Genomic DNA, 19,932 nt, shown 5'->3' with positions numbered 1-19,932 from the left:
GTCAATAATACTTTACAGAAAGGCATCAGATACCTCTTTCATTTCCATGTTAAGAGTATTTCCAGTCTGCAATACTCAAGTCTAAACCTAGAAGCATGAGATGAAGTAGTTCCCCTGAAAAAAAACCTATAATGTTGCCAATAAAATTTATATTTTATTATTGTTATATAAAGTATTACCTACTTTACCATTCAGTGGTCAAACCTTGGATTTAGCAGGAGTGGCTATAGTGGCCTGCTGTGGTGAACATCTACCTAGCTGTGTGATGGCACAGTCATTTCATTCTCTTCAATCCCTATCCCAATTACATGGCAGGATTGAGTAAAAAAAGAAAATCACTTGAGACTTGTTTTTTCAAAGATACTAAGCACCCCTAATTGTCATTCTCTTTTACTTTATTTTGTAACACCAGAACTCCGTTTTGACACCTATAAGAGATATACATCACTTCAGAGAGGTGCATGAGAAAACATCCAAACACTCCAAAACACTATCACAAAACAGGAGAACACGTGATTTTCAAAGACACGATCACAGTAGTCATGTTATTAAGAATAAGGCCACTAGGTTTGCTAACCCCACATAATCAAAAAACTAATACCATGGTGAATGAAGTACCATTGCTACTAACCAGTCCACTGGGTCTTCTCCTGAAATTTGAAGTGTCAGCACATGTATTTTTTTAAGCTGTCCACATCTATGGATATGAGCTACACATGTAGCTGTTCATCAGCCAGTGTGCGTACATTGAGCACCCAGAAAGGATAAAAGCAACAGAATGTAAATGACAAAAATATTGACTTTAGTAATTACAAAAAGCCAGCTGCAGCTAACAAGAAGGAATGTTAAACTGGGATTTTTTTAACTTTATTACAGTTGAGACACAGAAGCCAATAAATCACTGGACTCTTTCACTATATGACTGCTGGTAGAAAACTGTGCGTAGAAAAACAACTGCAACTGATCTGGTAGGAACACAAGCCTTAAATGGAGGTCTTCATTCAGGTCAAGCTTTGGCAAATTCTAATCCTTCTCAGGTGACATTACATGTATTCAACCACATCCAGTTGATCTCTTCAAATATTTTCCTTGCTCTCCTCCTTAAGCCTTCCAGAGTGTATTTAAGTAGCACAGACTAATGTTGTTTTACCCAATGAGCCTCATGTTACATCAGGCTCAATATGCAGTAGTTTCACTTAGCGGCTGCTTGGAAAGCTATTAAGAGAAAACAATATGAAACCAAGCCTGTCTTCAGATTCAGGTTTAATGGAGTCCCCATATTGATGCTGCTGCTAATGTTACAATAACTGAAATAAAAGTTGGAAGAAGCAAGACTTTTGCCAGGAGTCTGATGAAAGAATCAAAAGTAATGAAATAGTTCTTAAATACAGAATTAGCAAAGTGAACTACAGCTGTTAAAAATGAGAAGTGCCTTTCTGTAGCACCTGACAGAAATATTGCATGAGACAACAATATACCAGAGCAAGCACCACTTCAGGAGTATCCACTGGAACTGAGACAGATTGGCACTACCCCCAGATTTACAGTAAAATGAGTGAGATCAGAGTTAGGTCATTACATTTACAGTGCACTCTCTGGTATTTGTACATACCTGAGAGAAGAAAAATGGGGAAGCAAGGAATTCATATGATGCAAAACTGGCATGATATAGAACCTCATTTTTGTGGCAACTTTAAATGGCTCAGATCACCCAGACAAATGCAGCTGTTCATCATTCCTTTGATTTCAACTCTTACCTTTCATTTCTGCTATGTATCACCAGCATTTTTTGCATGGATGCCAGAATATAGGGAAAAGGGAAGAGGTGAAGCAGGTACTATTTCATGACTTTTGCTAGAATGGGAGCCTTGTTAAGGGAAAGTGACAGAGCTGGGAAGTCCTGTGTCACTGCTGAATGCCAGGAAGCTTCTCTGGCTTGATTTTAGTACTCCAACTCAGTTAGGGTGATTGTAATTGCACATGAATCAGTCACTTATCCTAAGCATTCCTAAAGGGAATGGACTCTTTACTCTCCACAGCTATTACTTAAAAAAAAAAAAAAAAAAAAAGAAGAGGCCCAAGCCAGGTACCAAATACATTTCCAGCCCACTTTTCACAGAATGGCTGAGGTTGGAAGGGATTTCTGGAGCTGGAACTGGCCATTTGGGCCAATTAACCTGTTCAAGTAGGGTCACCTAGATGCAGTTGCCCAAGACAACATCTGGATGGCTTTTGAGTATCTCCAAGGACAAAGCCTCCTCCACTTCTCTGGACAACGTGTGCCACTACTCAGTCAGCCTTACGGTAAAGGAGTTTCCTGATGTTCAGAGGGACCTCCTGTGTTTTAGTTTGTGACCCTTGCTTCTTGTTCTGTCACTGAGCACCACTGAAAGGATGCTGATCCTCACCTATTTGCACCCTTCCTTCAGCTACATTGTTGACATCCCCTTTGAGCGTCTTCTAGGTTGAACAGTCCCAGCTCTCTCAACCTTTCCTCACAGGAGAGATGCCCCAGTGCCTTTATCATCTTTCTGGCCCTTTGTTGGATTCTCTCCAGTACTGAGGAGCCCAGAGATAGACACAGTATTTCAGGTGTGCCTCACCAGTGCTGACTAAAGAGGAAGGACAACATGCTGGGAAAAATCCTTCTAATTGTTCAGAACACCATTAGCCTTCCTTGCAGCAAGGGCATATTGCTGGCTCATATAAAACACAGCATCCACCATGTCCCCCAGGGCCTTTTCTCCCAAGCTGCTTTCCTGGTGAGCCCCCCCAGCACACAGTGATGTGTGGGGTTGTCCTTTCCCAGGTGCAGGACTTTGCACTTCTTCTTGAACTTTGTGAGGATTCTTTTGATTTCTCCAGCTTGTTGAGGTCCCCTGGATGGGGGGTATTGTCCAGAATACTACTGGCACAAGATGTAAATAACAAGACATTTTTAGCAGAACAGACAATATTCTCCTCTTCTTGTACCCAAAGTTGATCAAAACTAAACTCCCTTTGACACAATACACAAGTCTCTCTATTGGGTTGCCAAGACCATGCAAGGGACAGATGGAGCATGTGCAGCACAAATACAGGCAGATAACTGAGAAATTGTTGGCTTTCTTGCTCAAAGAGATACAGATGAGGCTGAACTTTAATCTGAAATGGAAGGAATACTTTTTTTGTGCAAGTACATGCCCTAAGCACAGAGTGGCTATATAATCCAGTGAACACTGACAAGTTTGATGATCAAAACTGGAGATCAGATACCAAACTTTGTCCCAAACCATTAATAACAAGGTTATTCTATGCCTCCTCTTCCTTGCCTTCCTGTGTCAGTTTTGCTTACCCGAACCCTTCAAAACAAGTCTATATTTTTACTACTGCACATCTGTACATAACTAGAAATACACACTGCATAGCACTAGGTGGCCTACAGGTTCTGTTCACTTAAATATAAGATTTTGTAGATTTGCTTCTCGGTTTCACACCACACATTTTGCATTGAAGCAGTTCATAGTTTTCGGTCTCTACAAAAATTTACATTTAAAAAAAAAAAGGAAGTTACTTTAACCACTACAAAAAAAGTTGGATATTCTTCTCATTTTACTTCCCAATTACAGATAAAAGCATTTTCTAAAACTCAATTCCCAAAAAAACTTTGAAGGCCCAGGGCAGCAGATGAAATCAGGAAACTCTGCTACTGAATAAAAAAGTTATGATAAGGACTTGTAATTCTGCTGTTTCATTACATTTTAAAAGAGAAACCATGACCCAGTGTCCTCTCAGCATCAGCAAAGATGCTGCATTCTAGCATATTGCAATAGTGCTGTAAGAAACAGAGTTGGAAGCCAGAGAGCCTGTCTAGAAGCACCATTCCAATTAGATGCTTTCATTATTAACATCCACATTATAATATTAACATTTCACACTGGAAAGCTGCTTAGCATTTACATAAAAGAGGGGTTTATTTCCTATTACAAGCTTTAATTCCCATTCAAAAGTATAATAGCCACATGCTTGCCAGTGGAATCACTGTGTAAATTGGTAGGTTTATAGTAAAACCATATTTTATCTACCAAAGGTTTTGAGTAATTCCAGAAAGAAGAGCAAATCAGTAACACCTATCTGTACTAAGCACAATTGCTCTTTCAGTTGTTTCCATCTTGCCCAGAAAGTTTTAGTATGGATTTGATGGGCGTTGTCAGCACTGCTATACATGTGTGGATTAATCTGTGCATGCACAACAGCCATTTGTCTGATGTGGCTGGTTCGAGGTTTTTTGGTATTCCAAAGGTGGCAACCATACAGCTGAGAAGACCGTACATTATTGCAGAGTATAAATTTGTGTGTGACATATTTCAGCCAGCATTTCAACTCAATAGAGAAAATAATGTGCCTAGATCAGGAAGTTTATGTTTTATCACACCACTGCAATTCTCTAACGCAAATACATTTGTCCCTTTGCAGTGTAAAAGTTTCTTCCTAGGTATAAAAAGGCACAAACATTGTCTTCATTGCTGCACATGGTCTACTTGGGAATCAGTGTTCATACAACTGCAAAATGATTAAAAAAAAAAACACACACCGACCTAAAAGCCAAGATCACAAACATTGCTTATCTTTCAGGTCCCTTTCTCCATCTCACTACATCTATGTTTGGGTCTGTTTTTCATCAAGATGGAGAAAACCTTGACAATTCTCAAAAAAAAAATATAGACAAAAGATTCTGCAAGGTAAATTTGAGACTCAGTCCCTAAACCATGTGCTCTTGATTATTTTTAGATTTAAATCCAAGAGAGAAAAAATTAGATTTGCTATTATCCTCTTCAAATAATATTGCATAATTCCATTGAAAGTGGGGTTGTTTTTTTGAAACACAATTGCAGAACTGCATGTCTCTTCTAAATATTCTATGTGTTACCTGTAATTGCTTACATTTCCCTAGTTACAGTCATACAAATATCCCATAGAAACAACACTAAAGGAAGGAAAGCAGACAGCATTCCCTCAGGAAAGGACAAAGTCTTACAAATGCATCAAGTACTTGGCTCTACACAAATTGGTGTTTCAAAAATAAATACATAACTAACTAATTACTGAAACAAGGAGCATGAAGGTTTTTTTGCACTTCTCACCAGATCTTAACAGACGGTATCTTTAAACTCCCACTGATCACATAATCTAGGTACCTAAAATACTAGTTGTTTCTTCTCTGTCCCTTAAAAAAATTAACCTCTTCCCCACACTACAGTTTTACTCCGTTTTCTATATCGTTTTGCATTTCTCAGTTTGCATATTCAAGTCCATAAACAAGAGGAAATTTCAGTAAATTTAGTTGCCACTCTTTTGCATGCCACTTAAAAACAAATGTCAAGCCATAACTTTGTATTTAAGCAACAAGCAATTGCATCAAAATAGAGTAAGATTAAAGCAGAGCTATATAAATTCACTGGAATGTTTCATTCCAGAGTATTTAGGTATAAACACAAGGATGAGGCAATGTGATATGTACATATCCAGAAAATGCTAGCAGGTAGTCCATGGACCGCAGTTTGTCAGAAAAAGGTCAGAGATAGTGTGTTGCTGTTTGAAATCAAGGTACTAAGATAAAGCAATCCCAAAGTAAAGACATACAATTAAGGTCTCAAATCCTTGTAGTCTCAGAGGAAGATCCAGAGAGGAAAGTATCACGACATTCCGTCATTTCATATGAGGGAGCTGGGGTTGCTTAGTCTGGAGAAGAGGAGGCTCAGGGGTGACCTCATCACTCTCTACAACTCCCTGAGAGGAGGTTGTAGCCAGGTGGGGGTCAGTCTCTCCTCCCAGGCAATCAGCAATAGGACAAGAGGGCATGGGCTTAAGCTCTGTCAGGGGAGGTTTAGGTTGGATATTAGAAAGAAGTTCTTTACAGAGAGAGTGATCAGGCATTGGAATGGCCTGCCCAGAAAGGTGGTGGATTCACCGTCCCTGGAGGTTTTTAAGATGAGGCTGGATGTGGCACTGAATCAGGGGTTGGACTTGATGATCTCAGAGGTCTCTTCCAATCCAGTTAATTCTATGATTCTATGAGTTCCAGTTTTCATCTCCATTCCATGCTCAGAACATGGATTTCACATCAATTAAGAATTAATTATTATTATGTATAAATACCAATGTCTTGTAATTCCTTCTGCTCCCAATCTCCCTAGCAGAAACGGCATTGAAAAGGTGACATTAATTAGTGTTGTCAAACTCATTCTTTCACTCTTGCCTCTGTGTTTGACACTGTGTTGCACCACTACCTGCCTCTTCAGGGCATACCCTGGAGAGACCATCACCCTGATCCCTTTCAACTTCATTTCTCCTCAGAGTTTTGAAAAAGCATTAGTGAAAATGGACAGGATGGTTCACTTCATGATAAACTCTGAGAGACCTCAACAGCCAGATATAGAGAGAATAAAGTGACACAGCTTCAAGTCAGGCTTACAAGTGACTTTATTTCCCACAGATACAAAGTTCAGGAAGCATAACAGTAAGTGGCCTTTATGTATGGAGCTGGCTGGATAAAGCCAACATGTAGACAGAAGAAATAGCTCTGTATCTGCCTTATGGTGCTCACAAGCAAGATTCAATTGACACTTCACTTCCTAAGATGTATTAGTAGGAATCCAAGTATCACAAAGTCATACAAAGCCTGTTCCATGCTCTATACCAAAAATTACTTGGGAACAGGCTTAAACCCAACACTTCTTCCCAAAAAGTGATAAGATTTACTCTTCATGCACAAAATTACTTTGCAGCACCACACTGATGCTTACCAAAGCCTTACATTTGCTAAACAAGTATTACAAAGACAATGAGTACACAAACCACGGCAGCACCTAATTTCAGTGTCTAAAGCAGTCCGTGATGAAAGGATCAAGCTGTTACATTTATGTATTATCAACAGCCAACACATATGAAGTCATGCTTTTCACTAAGAAAAGGATTAGCAAATACTTGGAGCCTAGACAAATACAGAAGGTTCTCCAACTGTGCCTGAACAAAACTTTGAGGTGAAAAGAAAGGACATGCCTGAGGAATTTAATTTATTAAAAAATAACTGCAACTAAATAAATCCTTAATATGGAAGAAAATAGAACTTTCAGGGACTTCACCCACTAAAGTTCAGAGCTGCACCAACAGATTTTAATATAGGTGAGGAGATTGTGGTGGATCCCTCCTCATTTGGGGCTGATTTCTGCTTAGTTCAGAGGCTAACAGCGAAGATGCATACAACTGAACTATGCTTTATCTATAGGTAGAGGTAATCAAGTCATCTTTTTTATATCTATTGAGTTTAGGATATGCTTTATCTGATCAAAGGCAGGCACCTACTGTTGGCTAAGTTAAATTGTACCAACAGCTCAGTGAACTGTACTAACTAGTACTACATCAACTATAAAAGATGTAGACACTCATGTTCCAGACAGTTACATGTAGTCACACAAATCCCATCCCTCAGTTTATAATCAATGATGCATTTTTGGAAAGGATGTTATGGTCACCTATAAGCTTTCAAGTTTGATGTACAGTGCACTTGAAAATGTCTTCTGCCTGGGATGGTCTGCAGGTTTGACTAGACAGTCCCTCTAATCTATAGTTAGCTAAAGTATTTGGTATCAAAAAATAGCTAGATGATCAGAAATTAAATGCAGACCTCCATGGGATAGTCAGACTCTTGGCAGAAAGTGCAAGAGAAAGAAAAAACCCAACAAAGAAACAGCCTACAAAAAGACCATTCTTTATTTCTTTATGCCTTGAATTTTGATAGCAAACACCTCTTCTACATTCTATCTTTTAATTTCATATTTTCATATTTTTCATTAGAGGCAGCTTATGTAAACAACACCCCACTAACATACTTTATCATAGTAATTGTTCTGGCCTGTATATCGTAAAGGACACATTGAACTGAGAAACTGCATTATTGCTGTTATCATCATAATGTGCCTATGTTAGTGTAGAAACTCACTTTTGGTATCTGTCATGCATTTCGAGCTACTTTAGTGACAGTTTTCAGCCCAGCCTTGGAAACTGTACCCTCCTTCCCCAAAAATGGGAAACTGTAAAATCAAGCCAAGTTTATCAAGCACACAAATATGAGTTCCTCATCACAGTGTAAATCTTACCACAGGTTTTAATACAAAAGTACATAAACATACACTTCAAGGTCTGACCAGGCACATCCACCTAGTCCACCATCCTAACCCCAAGTGACCTATAGCAGAAGCTAAAGGGATTGATACAGGCAAGGGAAAACAAACACACAACACTGTGCAAGCACATGCTCCCCATTTCCAGTTTCCAAATAACAGGCCTTGAGACACCTAAAGGTGTCAGATGTATAAGACTTGCTCCAGGGTTGCCAGGCCTGCCTGGCCTCTGGTTACTCAAGAAGATCATAGAATTAACTGGGTTGGAGAACATACCAAGCCCAGAAGTATAGCTTAAATATCATAAGCAGCACTACAAACCTACACTGTGAAGCTGAATCAAATACCCAAACTTAGGTGTCTGTTTCAACGGTGAATCCTGCTCTAGGTGTTCGGAGCATCTCTTCTGCAAAACTTCACGATTCACTTGAACATTGGTTATCCTCAGTAATGCTCCATCATTAGCTAGTCCAGTATTCAGTCACTCACATAGAAATTCTGACTTCTGGCAGTTTAAGAAACTTCTTCATACACAGTAAATACAGTATAAGTAGCCAAAAGTTTAAAAATTTTGACTTTTCAGTGATTACAGTATTAGAATATTCTTATTGCTGTAGTAATGATGTATGTATAAAGAATGTTTAATAATTAACTATCTCAAGTAAGGATCTGAGGAAGGAATAGAAGCTACCCTCCAAAGCTTTTCTAGTGATCACAAGAACCTTGAAAATTACCCCTTAAAGTACTAACATGTCTCAATTCTTTTACAAGTTTTGTTACAAGCATTCAATGTAACACCTGAGGAAAAAACATCTCCAAGTACAGCTTCCACATAAGATTCTAAGCCTTAACCCACAGACAAAAAGTTAACTGTCCTCCAAATGTAAGACATGTTTAAAGCTCAAAGAGAGGAGGATGAATTGCTAAAAATATTGCTAAAATATTTGGATACTGTTGGACAACTAAAAGATTTTTTTTTTTTTTTTTTTTTTTGAGATAAATAGCTCTTTGGGAGCAAGTATAGTTCCAGTAAAAGTATATGTGGTATTTATTTCACTCAAGCATTTCCAACACAGGTTCTTTTTCCCTAATGCTCAAATCATCTATCTTTCCCAAAGCCTGACCACACAATCCAGCTGAGACAGGCTCCAAGATTATTCCAGTCTCAGGTAAGTACCTTTTTAGGGAAGCTAAATCACAATCACCAACATCCAAACAGGTTTTTCTTTTAGATGAAAATCCATGTAACAGCTTCCTATATTAATAACAGGTTTGTGGTAAAGATTCCCATCTTACATTAAGATGATAAAGATTTAATTGACATATTTTTGATCCCAGTGACTGTGCCCCTCCACATATGTATATTCTCCTGTAAACACTTTACACAAAGCTATAACGAGATCTGAGAAACACTTGCAGCATTTCCTTCCCCAGGGTCTCCTATTTCCACCTGTGGGTATTTTGCCATCACCACTGTCATTAGTAGTCACTAAATGCCAGAGATATTACCCCTTTATGTACCTCTAATACAGTGTGAGCATCCAGGAGATGAGTTTTCATCTTAGTCCTTATGACACTCCATGAATTCAAACTAAACAGAATGACAAGTATTTGACAGCCACAGGTTTTCTTTGAGTTTTTGGATACAGGCAACTTCCAGTTTCCCATGTGAATGTGTCCCATTCACATCTCCCATTATTCCAGTGTTGGTCTCACCAACAACTTGAGAGAGCCTCTCTGTGCTACTCTTTAGTCTTCCCATCAATACAGGTACTGCTGTTACATTCACTTTTTTTTCCTTGGGGAATTTTGTTAGCATCTATCTTTTATGGCTGTTTACAATGATCCCTATATTCTCTTCTGTCAGTGCCTGTTGCAGAATACCATCGCTTCTTGCAGGAAGTCATCCTGGCAGTCTTCATTTCTATGTACCCCAACCTTGATTTGTTATTCTCTTTGGAAAAGTTGTTTTCATTATGTCTCAGACAAGAGATCTTTCATCTCGTTTTTCATGCACCCTGTGACATTCACTGAAATGCTAAGACATGAAGTTGCCCATCGTATACCAACTGCTAAAGAGAAATCTGAAGAAATAAATTTTCCTTGTAATGACCAAGCAAAGCAAGTAGGTATCCAAGAGAGACAAAAAAATCAAGTTATACAATTCAACAAGAAAGAGAAAGATTAGGCTAAACCAGCTGTGAGATTACACCACTGACCTTTAAGCTAGGTAACCCTTAAACAGGTTTTAAAAAAAAATCTTCCTCAGGAAAGGCAAATAGGCCATAATTACCTGCTCAGGGCAGAAACTTCCAAAGGGAGAATTTGCTGGGGTGTTTTAAGGAAAGTAAGGCTCTGTTCTGAGCAACCAGGCAAAGCAAAATTCCAATGAGCTGCAAAAGTAACTAAGAGAGTTAGTAAAAGTAACTAAGTGGAGTTAGCAGAACCTGTTAATTATTACGCATTTATCCAAAAACTTTTAATGAAATAACATTGACTAACACATGTTAGTAGGAACCACATTCTAAACCCTAATTTTTCATGCCGCTTCTAATGCAATGTTGTAAGTCTTGGTTTCAGAAAGGGTTGCAAGCAGAAGGGGAATGAAGAATTCTGGGAATATCCCTCAAATTTACTAAACTGTTCTTTACTAGACTGTTCTATACCAGCTACAAATCAACACAAACGCCAGTACGGGCGTATATACTTAAAGTTTATTGTACATTTAGCTCTTTAAAAAAATCAGCTACACATGATATTTGCCCATAATTCCAGACTGAATGCAATTGATTCCTACCACACAGGAGACTTCATCTATGCCAAAAATTGTATTTCATTAAGAAAACGATATTATGGAGCATCTGAGATCATGTAACAGACAAAAGAGTATGCCAGAGAAATTTTAACTGCCAGTACCCCACAGTGACTGCCTGATTATTTGCAGATGGGATATGGAAAAATTGTGAAATTATTGGAATTTTGGGTCCTGTATGAAAGCATTACTTCAGACTGCATGTGTCATGGCAAATGTCTATTATAATTTGAATACATTCTTAGATTTTGCTTTCAGGGCTTAGAACTGGCTATGCTTACTTCTTTAGACTTACTAACTGAAAAAGACTGCATTCTTCAAAGCTCAAAACAAAACCCTTAGGTGATCACACAAAACAGTGCCAGTAAGTCAACTGTCAATATTGATGGTATTTATCCAATAATTAAACTAAAAACTAATTTAAATCAATCTCCTTTGGAAAAGCCAACTGTTCAACAAGCACAACAATTGGTCTAAGATCAATCAGTGAACATGAGATCAATTAAAACCAGCTTAAGTTTTTGTAGAAGGACAATTCACACAATTCGAGTTAGATGTCTATTCATTTCAGTACTCCCACAATGCAGTCCTTAAGCTCTGTTGTAAAGCAGAAATACCACTATCACACTCCACTGTCTAGCCAGCACTCTAAGTAGTTCCACATTTAATTAAAGACACAGTATACCCTTTGTTAGCACAGATAGTCTGGTCACTTTAAAAGACTACTATCGTTTTAGCCACACACACAGAAATTAAATTCTGGAAACCATCTGTTGAAAAACCATCAAAACTAAATTGCTTTACCACTTTATTTGTATCTACTCTGAAGGCAATATATGCATGAAAGTGCCAACTATTTTCTTCTCACAGTTTTATTATTATTTGTAACGGTTTAACACTGGAGATCTTAAGTTCCTCCCCTTCCAAATAATACCGCTAAAAGTGCAATTCTTTCAGAAATACAGATTTCTCAGCAGCTTGAGCCAACTGATTTTCAGCTAACTTTGGAAATGGCCGAGAAAACAACAGGAAAAGGGATAGCAAAATAATTCAGAATATGTGGATAATAAAAACATTTTCTAATAAGGTGAATCTTATTTAAAAAAAAAAAAAAAAAACACAGACGAAGCCACGGCCAGGCTGCCAGCCGGGAAGCGCTGCAGTAACGCCTCTGTCCACACGGGAGCTGTACTGGCACATTGCAGCGCTCCGGCTGCTGAGCTCCGGCACCCCGACACCAGCGTTTTAGGGAAACAGATCAAGCCCCAGCGCACCGTTTATCTCTTTTCCTCAGAGGGATCTGGACGTTCCAGGAAAGTCAGCGACACAGAAATTCCCTGGGCGCTGGGGAAGGTGCGGTTCGCTCGGCCGGCCGAGCCCCGGGAGAGCGGCACGGCGGAACCGAAGGATGAAAGGGGAGAAGCCGCCTTTCTGCCTCGGAAACGCGGCTGCTCTAGGGATGGTCCACGGAAAGCAGCCTCCAAGTCCGTCCCGTGGACACGCGAGTCTGAACTGCGCGGGCAAACAGCGAGCCCCCGGCCGCTGGGAGCTGCTGGACGAGGAGCGACGGCGGCATTAGCGACGTTCCCTGCTCCTGCGGCCCCTCCCGCGGCGGGAGCTCCCAGCGAGACCCCGGCCCCGCGGGGCGTGCGACAACCGCTCGACATCCCCATCCCCGGCAGCCCCTCGCTCGGGCCGGTCGTTTCCCATCGGAGCTCACGCCGCTCCTCCCGCTCCCGGCCCGACCTCCCCAGCAGGAGTGTGGCGAGTAGCCCCGCCGAGGGGTCGCCACGCCGACTCGGCCCCGCGCCCCCCCGACTCGCCCCCGCTGCTGCCCCACGTGCGAGCCTCGGGCCGGCGGGGCCGGGGCGACTCTCACCTGCCGGGGAGCGGCCCTTCCCGGAGCGGGGAGAGACGGGAGCGACGGGAGTGCAGCCCCCCGGCAGTGCCCATCTGCCCCACAGGCGCTCCCTCCGCTGCCCCGGCCGAAGTCCCGGGCGAGCCGGCGGCGCCACTCACCTCTCTTGCTGCGTCTCCAGCGGCCGGGCTGGCAGTGACCGTAATCCATGCAGTTCAGGATGATCAAGGCAAAGGAGAAGAGGCGAAACTGCATCCTGGGCCGCTGGGGTGGGCAGCCTCCTCCGGCGGCGGCGAGGGGCGGCGAGGCCAGCGGCGTGCGGGGCGAGGAGGGGCCGGCGGAGGGTCGCGGGGCAGCGGCTGCCGTAGGGGACCCAGGAGTTTACACGCCTCTTGCCGCCCTTCTCGGGCGCTGTGAACTCACCGCCGCTTCCAGCATCTCCGCTGTGCTGCAGAGAGAGAGAGGGAGAAGGCTTGGCCCCAGGCTCTCCTGGCTGCTCCGGCTCTCCCCAGAAACAAACAGAGGAAAAAAAAAAAAAAAATCACAGCCCAGGTCGGGGCAGGAGCGGGGCCGCAGAGCGAGTCACCGACAGCCCCAAGTGTGTCCCCGACCGGCGGACGAGTGCTGCCGCCCGTGCCCCGAGCGCCCCGGGACGGGCTGTCAGCCCGGGGACAGCGCTATTTATCCCGGCGCGGGGCTCCCCGCCCACACGCGCTCAGGTCGCGGGCACGGCGGGGCGAAGCCGCCCCCAGCCCCCCCGTACCTCCCGCGGCGCGGCCCCGCGGCCACCCCGTCCCGCCGCCGGGCGCGGAGCGCGGCCCCGCGCTGCGGGGCAGCCCCACGCGGGCCGGCCGGGGCGCGGGCTCGGCGGGCGCTGCCGGGCACATGCGGGCGGTGTCCGCGCCGGGCCCCCGCCCGCTTCTGTAACGCGGCGGGGCCGTGCGGGCTCCGCGGGGATCCGCGGGGCCGCGGTCCGGGGTGGTGCCGCCGCCCCGGCCCTCCCGCCGCCCGGCACAAGCACCGCCCGCCCCGGCCCGCGCCCCCTCCCCCGCCGGGCCCGAACGCCAGCCCGGCCCGGGAGCCGCTGGTGCTTGTGCCTGGGGTCGCTTCCTCGGCGGGCTTCTCCCTCTCCCCGCAAAGCCTCTTCGTCCTTTCTCTGCCTTGCTTACAGCTTTGGGAAAACTAGTCCTCCTCACTTCTCTCTCTCTTCTTTCTCTCCTTTTTTTTTTCTTTGGGGGTTTTTTTTGGGTTTTTTTTGGTTTTTTTGTTTTTCTATTCTTTTCTGTTTCTTTGCTTTTCTTCCCGCAGTGTTTGATAATTATTTCTTTCAACCCCGATTTCAAGACCTTGACTCATTTATTTTCCCCGCCTTTCCTTCTGGCTTCCTAAAATCCGATCTCACACGTTCCAAAGTGTCTTCTTTGAAACACCACTTCCATTGTCCTGACAAGATGCCTTAGAAGTGTGAGGACTTCAGTAAGTGATTTATGGTGGTTTCTAGCCATCTCTCTGCTTGGCAAAGGTATTGTAGAGCTAGTAAAATGGGAACCCCAATAGTACGGATAAGGGAGGTTGAAACAAGGGAGAAGGCAAGAGGTTCCAGATAAATTTATCTTTGATGCAGGAGTGTCTGTTAATCCCTCATAGCATCCACTACGCTGACCCCGCAGTGCCATTCATGTCTCTGCTCCTCACGCACAGCCTGTTCCCCGGGATTGCAGGTACCGACAGACCGTGACTGCTTGCTTGTGGTGCTGAACCCGTTGTGTCTGAGCTAATGAGCCCCACAGGACCTTGGGCGCTGTGGAGCAGGTGCAAAAGCTGGGAGACACCGTGGGTCTGGCACAGTGGTGCAGAGCCAAGTCTCAGAAACCCCGCTGGATCCAGCCTAGGGCTCTGCTGGGTGTTTCTGCTCTTTCCTCCCTCCCTCCCTCCCTCGCCCCCATCTCCAGCCCCCGCCCCCAATAATTCTGGTGGTGAAATACCTGAGCTGCCTCGGGATGGAGCCAGCTAGGTTCTCACAAAAGCAGATGTACTCTTTCCACAGCAGAGCTGGCCCTAGAAAGAGCATAACTGCATTCATGTGGCACTGTGCCTGAGCTAATATATTGTATTAGATTCAAGATGACTTTTCATCCATGGCCTGAACAATCTAACCACAGATAAATGAAGTCTGACTGTATGGTGCTTACCATACCGTCCTGAGATCTCAGAATTTTTGACTGTATTTATCAGTATAAGACTCCTGTGGAGCACAGAAGCATCAGTATCATCAGTTTCCAGACTGAAGACTGAGTTACAAAGAGGGTAAATAACTTGACTGAAATCAAAAGGGTTGTATGAGACAGTGTCAGAACTGGATCCTGAGTTTCCCAAACTCTCAGATATTTCCGTAGCCCCTGGGCTGCCCTTCTTTACACTTACCTACTCTACAGTAGCAGTAATACACCAGATTAATCATTAGTATCAAATATAAAGATTATTTAAAGTCACATTACATAGGGATTAAGTGCACCCTCAGAAAATTTGCAGATTACACCAAGTTGAGTGGTGCAGGTGACACACCTGAAGGCTGGGATGCCATCCAGAGGGACCTGGACAAGCTTGAGAAGCAGGCCCATGGGAATCTCATGAGGTTCAACACCACCAAGTGTAAGGTGTTGCATCTGGGTCAGGGCAACCCCCACCATCAATTCAGGCTGGGGGTGAACAGAACGAGAGCAGCCCTGACCAGAAGGACTTGGGGGTGCTGGTGGCTGGGAGGCTGGACATGAGCTGGCAAGGTACTCTCACAGCCCAGAAAGTGAATTGTATCCCGGGCTGCATCAGAAGCACTGTGGCCAGCAGGCTGAGGAAAGTGATTCTGCCCCTCTGCTCTGCTGAGACCCCCCTGGAGTGCTGTATCTGGGTCTGGGTTCCCCAGCACAGGAAGGACATTGACCTGTTGGAATGAGTCTAGAGGAGGGCCACCAAGATTATTAGAGGGATGAAGAAGAGATCTTCTCCCATGAAGAAAGGCTGAGAGAATTAGGTTTGTTCAGCCTAGAGAAGAGAAGGCTTTGGGAGGGACCCAATTGCAGCCTTCCAGTACCTGAAGGGAGCCTATAAGGAAGATGGAGATAGACTTTTTACAAGAGCCTCTAGTGACAGAACAAGGGGGAATGGCTTCAAACTGAGAATGTTTCTAGATTAGTTATTAAGAAGTAATTGCTTACCCAGAGGGTGGTGAGTTACTGGCACAAACTGGCCAGATAAGCTGCCAGGTAAGCTTCCACTTCCCTGAAAGTGTTCAAGGCCAGGTTGGATGGCGTTTTGAGCAACCTGATCTAGTGCGAGGTGTTCCTGCCCATGGCAGGGGGTTGGAACTAGATGAAGTTTAAGGTCCCTTCTAACCCAAATCATTCTATGATTTTATGATATAAGAATATTTTCTTTGTTTATTATAATTTTCATTATGGGGTCACAGTGTATGAGATCCCACTGTGCTATGCAGAACACCTGTACCTTTCAATGTTGTCATAATCTAAGAATACAGAGATGTGACCTGTCAACTAATTAACACAGAACTAAGAACTGGTTCAGTCAAGGTCACTGTAGTTCATTGTCAGATGTATCCAAGTGGATTTGGAGTGGATGCTAAGGGAAAGAGTGCCAAAAATAAGGCATTTATATATGTGGCTTGTGGATTTTATTTTCCCCAATCTACTTACACAGTGAAATCTTCCAATAAAACTTGTTGCAACAGAGGCCATAATTTATTTCAGTGAAGGATATTTACCAGCAACTGGAGTTCTCCAAGATGTGTAGTTAACTACACCTTCATGAGGACTCCAAGAACTAATCTCCTTACTGTTTCAGGTCTACAAACCCATAGTTATGGGATTTTGACTCTATAACAGTTACCTGGAGGTGAGTCTGGGAGTCCTTTTTGCAAACAGTGGCATCAGGACTGCCCCACTAATACAACTCCATTTCTAGATGTGTCTGAAACATATAAAATTATAAATGAACTTTCTGAAAGTTCATTTCCTGCTGACACTGAAGGTGACTGAAGTCTCTCAAAGTGTAGTTCTGGGTTTCGGGGAAACAGGTCTTAGACACCTCCCTGTTTCTTAAGGAAGCATAGCCTATACCCTTCTCCAGCCTGGGCCCCTTTGAAGGTCTCCCAGACCTGGAAAGCAAATATCAGGAAAGTATCTCCAGGTGAACTTCCTAGACTTTGCAATCAGGAGTAAGCCTGAGAACTGAGTTTTTCCTGTATGCAGTGTGGTAGGCCATAGCCCTGGTAGGAGCCAGTGCTGTGGAGGAAGCCTGCAGTCGATGCTGGTTGAGATTCAACATCCAGGCGTGCTAGACCACCCACAAGCAGCCCACACAATACCTGGCAGCACTAGCCATGGGCTAGCATCCTATCATACCATGTAAGTACAGGACACAGCTGCTTCGTCAGGGCTGCTTGATCTACATCAAGAGACAGTGAAGGGGAATGTGCAGGCAGTGAGACACCATTGTAACAGCCAGGCAGGTGATCTGGAGCAGCACTTTCAGGACTTTGGTAGGAAACACAGCTATGATGACTTTAAAGGATTATAAGTAATTACACTTTTCTTAGGTATTTACTGAGAGCCATTTGTAAGCATGCTGGGCTGCTAAGGAGACAGTATGAAAGCACTTGTATGAATGATCCAGAATTTAAGTGATGGAGACCTGCATCCTGGATCAAATGATGATTGGAGGTAAACTCTCAGTAATACATCAGGTATGATAGGCAAAAATGCTTTCAAAGAGAAGACAAACAGCTTATGCTTTGAATTTTGAGGAGGAATCAGTGGAAGTATGCAAGGCAAAAAGCATTACAATCAAAGTTAGTGGCCAAGAACACAATGAGAGATAGATAGCAGGCTAAATTGGATTTAAATTCACAGAATACAATGTTGCAAAAAGCAAGACATTTGGCAATAAGAATCTGGATCATAGTTTTGACACTACAATGGACACTACAATTCTGAAACAGGCTGCATGGAAAGAATCTTCTTTCTAGGTATAGACTAGATATAGTTTGGTTGTCAAATCTGCAGGTAAGTCTCAGATAGTGATTAGTTACCAATACAGAAATAATACCTGAATTAGTGTTTTCAGAGAAGACTACACAAAGACAGAGGGTAGAAGGAGAAAAGAAGAGATATATTGAAGAGACTAGTCAGCCCCTGTCAAAGAGCTGGAAGGTGGCTGAGGATCACCAGAGTATCTCCTTTGGGTGAGCTTCTGAAGGAATGTTAACAGCAAACAACAGCTGAGGAAAACAAAAAAACCACAGAGCTAATGGAGAACAAGGACTCAAGTACGTAGCTAGCTATTTATGGTGGTCAATAAATCAATAAGAATTAGGGTAACTTTGAGATGTGATTAAGAAAAAGTTATTAAAGATTTTGTGAAGAGTGATGTCAGTGTCTTAGAAGCCAAATCAGAGCCTGCAGAGCCCAGAACATGCTTACAGTCAGACAGAAAAAAGCCAGGGGCCCCAAGAGACTAAAAAGCAGAGGAAGGAAAAGTACTAGAACGGGTTCTGTGGGATGTGGTAGACCTTTGTGCCTACAGTCCCACAGAGAGAAACTGACTGTAGGTAGGGCACTCGGTGTGTACTGTGGCACTAATGAACACTGCACTCAGCTTAAGGGGGGCTTTGTTGAAGTGAGGAACTGGGAAAATTATCTCAGCAATAGTGTCTTCAATTAACACAGCCATAGAAAGAATGCTTTAGTCCAGGCCCAAGAAGATGATGTGGCAATGATTTAAATACCAGGTGATGAGAGTCTGGGCAACAGCTTTAGTCATGGGGATAGCTAGGAACAGGTGTATTTTACATAGATTATTCAAAACTCTCAGCAGCAACATTAATGCATTTGAACAGTGCTGAGATGATTCATTACACACTTCAGAAATCACATTATTTTATAGAACTAAATTTCAGTTCATAGAAAATTCAGTTTTATGTGTTTTTCTCCACAGAGGTTTCACTGTCCTGTAAAAGATCTTACCTTCTACATTTCAACTGTGTTAAAGCCAAAGCACTGCTGCTTTTGCAATATAAAGTAATTGTAATTGAATCTTTCCATTCTTTATTGGGCTCCATAGGATGTGATCTGTAAGTATCCCAGCTTCATCACATTGTAGAGAGAGACCTCAAAATGAAAAATACCAAGCTTTATTTTAAAAGAAATGTCTCCATATTCCTTTATCTGGGCAACTCATTGCTACACTAAAGTCATGATCAGACCAGCATCTCAGCAATAATATGTAAGTCTTTGCAGCCTTGCACTGTAGTAGAAGAGACACATCTTTATTTTCAGTGAAAGAAGTGAGTGATCTTGACAAGCCTTACAAATGAACTTCAAAAAGGAAAATTTTTTATATAGAACCCAGCTTTCAACTCTTTATTTCTAAGTCAATTTCTACATTCTTTAAATTCTTAAAATATACTTAATTCATTAGTACTTCAAAATGTCATCTAAAATAGTAAATATCAATAATGGAATATTGTGCCCAGTTTGGGGTCTCCCAAAAGCAGATCAAGACCCTTGGAGAACCACAATGTTTGGTGGCTGAAGCACTAGCCCTGTGAGGGAAGGTGAAGGAGCTGAGCTTGTTCACCTCGAGGAAGAGGGGATTTTGAGGAGAGTAAACTGTTCCTTTCCATACCTACGAGTAGGTTACTGAGGCGGAAATGCCACTCAGTAAGGATCCTTATTGCTGCTCAATAAGGATCCTCATGGAAGTGCTGGACAGAAGAACAGGAGACAGTGGTCAGGTGCTGAAACAGGAGAGGTTCATACTGGGTATAATAGAAAATACTTTTCCCTCTGAAGATGAATGAGCACTGGAAGAAGTTTGCCCAGAGAAGTTGTGAACCCATCTTCTTGACAAGGCTTTGAGCAACTTGGTCTGACCTCTGCTGATTCTCCTTGCTTTTAGCAAGAGGTTGCGCTCAGGACTTCCCAAGCTCCCCACCAACCTTCACGATCTGGCAATCCTATAAAACCCATGAGCTCCCAAAACAGGGTGAGAAGACTTCTCTGTGCTCCTCTAGACATCCATGTTGC

At 43.1% G+C, this 19,932-nt stretch overlaps 1 protein-coding gene across 2 annotated transcripts in view; it reads right to left on the bottom strand.

The window, feature by feature from the left end:
* The window catches only part of RSPO2 (R-spondin 2), a 99,990-nt gene extending 86,699 nt beyond the window's left edge, over positions 1 to 13,291 (bottom strand). Inside the window, exon 1 of one of the 2 annotated variants that reach the window (XM_050305911.1) lies at positions 12,994 to 13,291. In XM_050305911.1, coding sequence (XP_050161868.1) covers positions 12,994 to 13,087 — 94 coding nt within the window. In that variant the 5' untranslated portion in view covers positions 13,088 to 13,291. The remainder of the gene's footprint in view (positions 1 to 12,993) is intronic. The other variant, XM_050305900.1, reaches the window with a different exon arrangement.
* Positions 13,292 to 19,932: the final 6,641 nt, after the last annotated feature.

Source organism: Myiozetetes cayanensis, unplaced genomic scaffold (assembly GCF_022539395.1).
Source record: "Myiozetetes cayanensis isolate MyiCay16 unplaced genomic scaffold, myiCay2020 scf1, whole genome shotgun sequence".
Lineage (NCBI taxonomy): Eukaryota > Metazoa > Chordata > Aves > Passeriformes > Tyrannidae > Myiozetetes > Myiozetetes cayanensis.
Note: the sequence above shows the minus strand (reverse complement) of the source record. Positions and strands in the feature narration are given on the sequence as shown.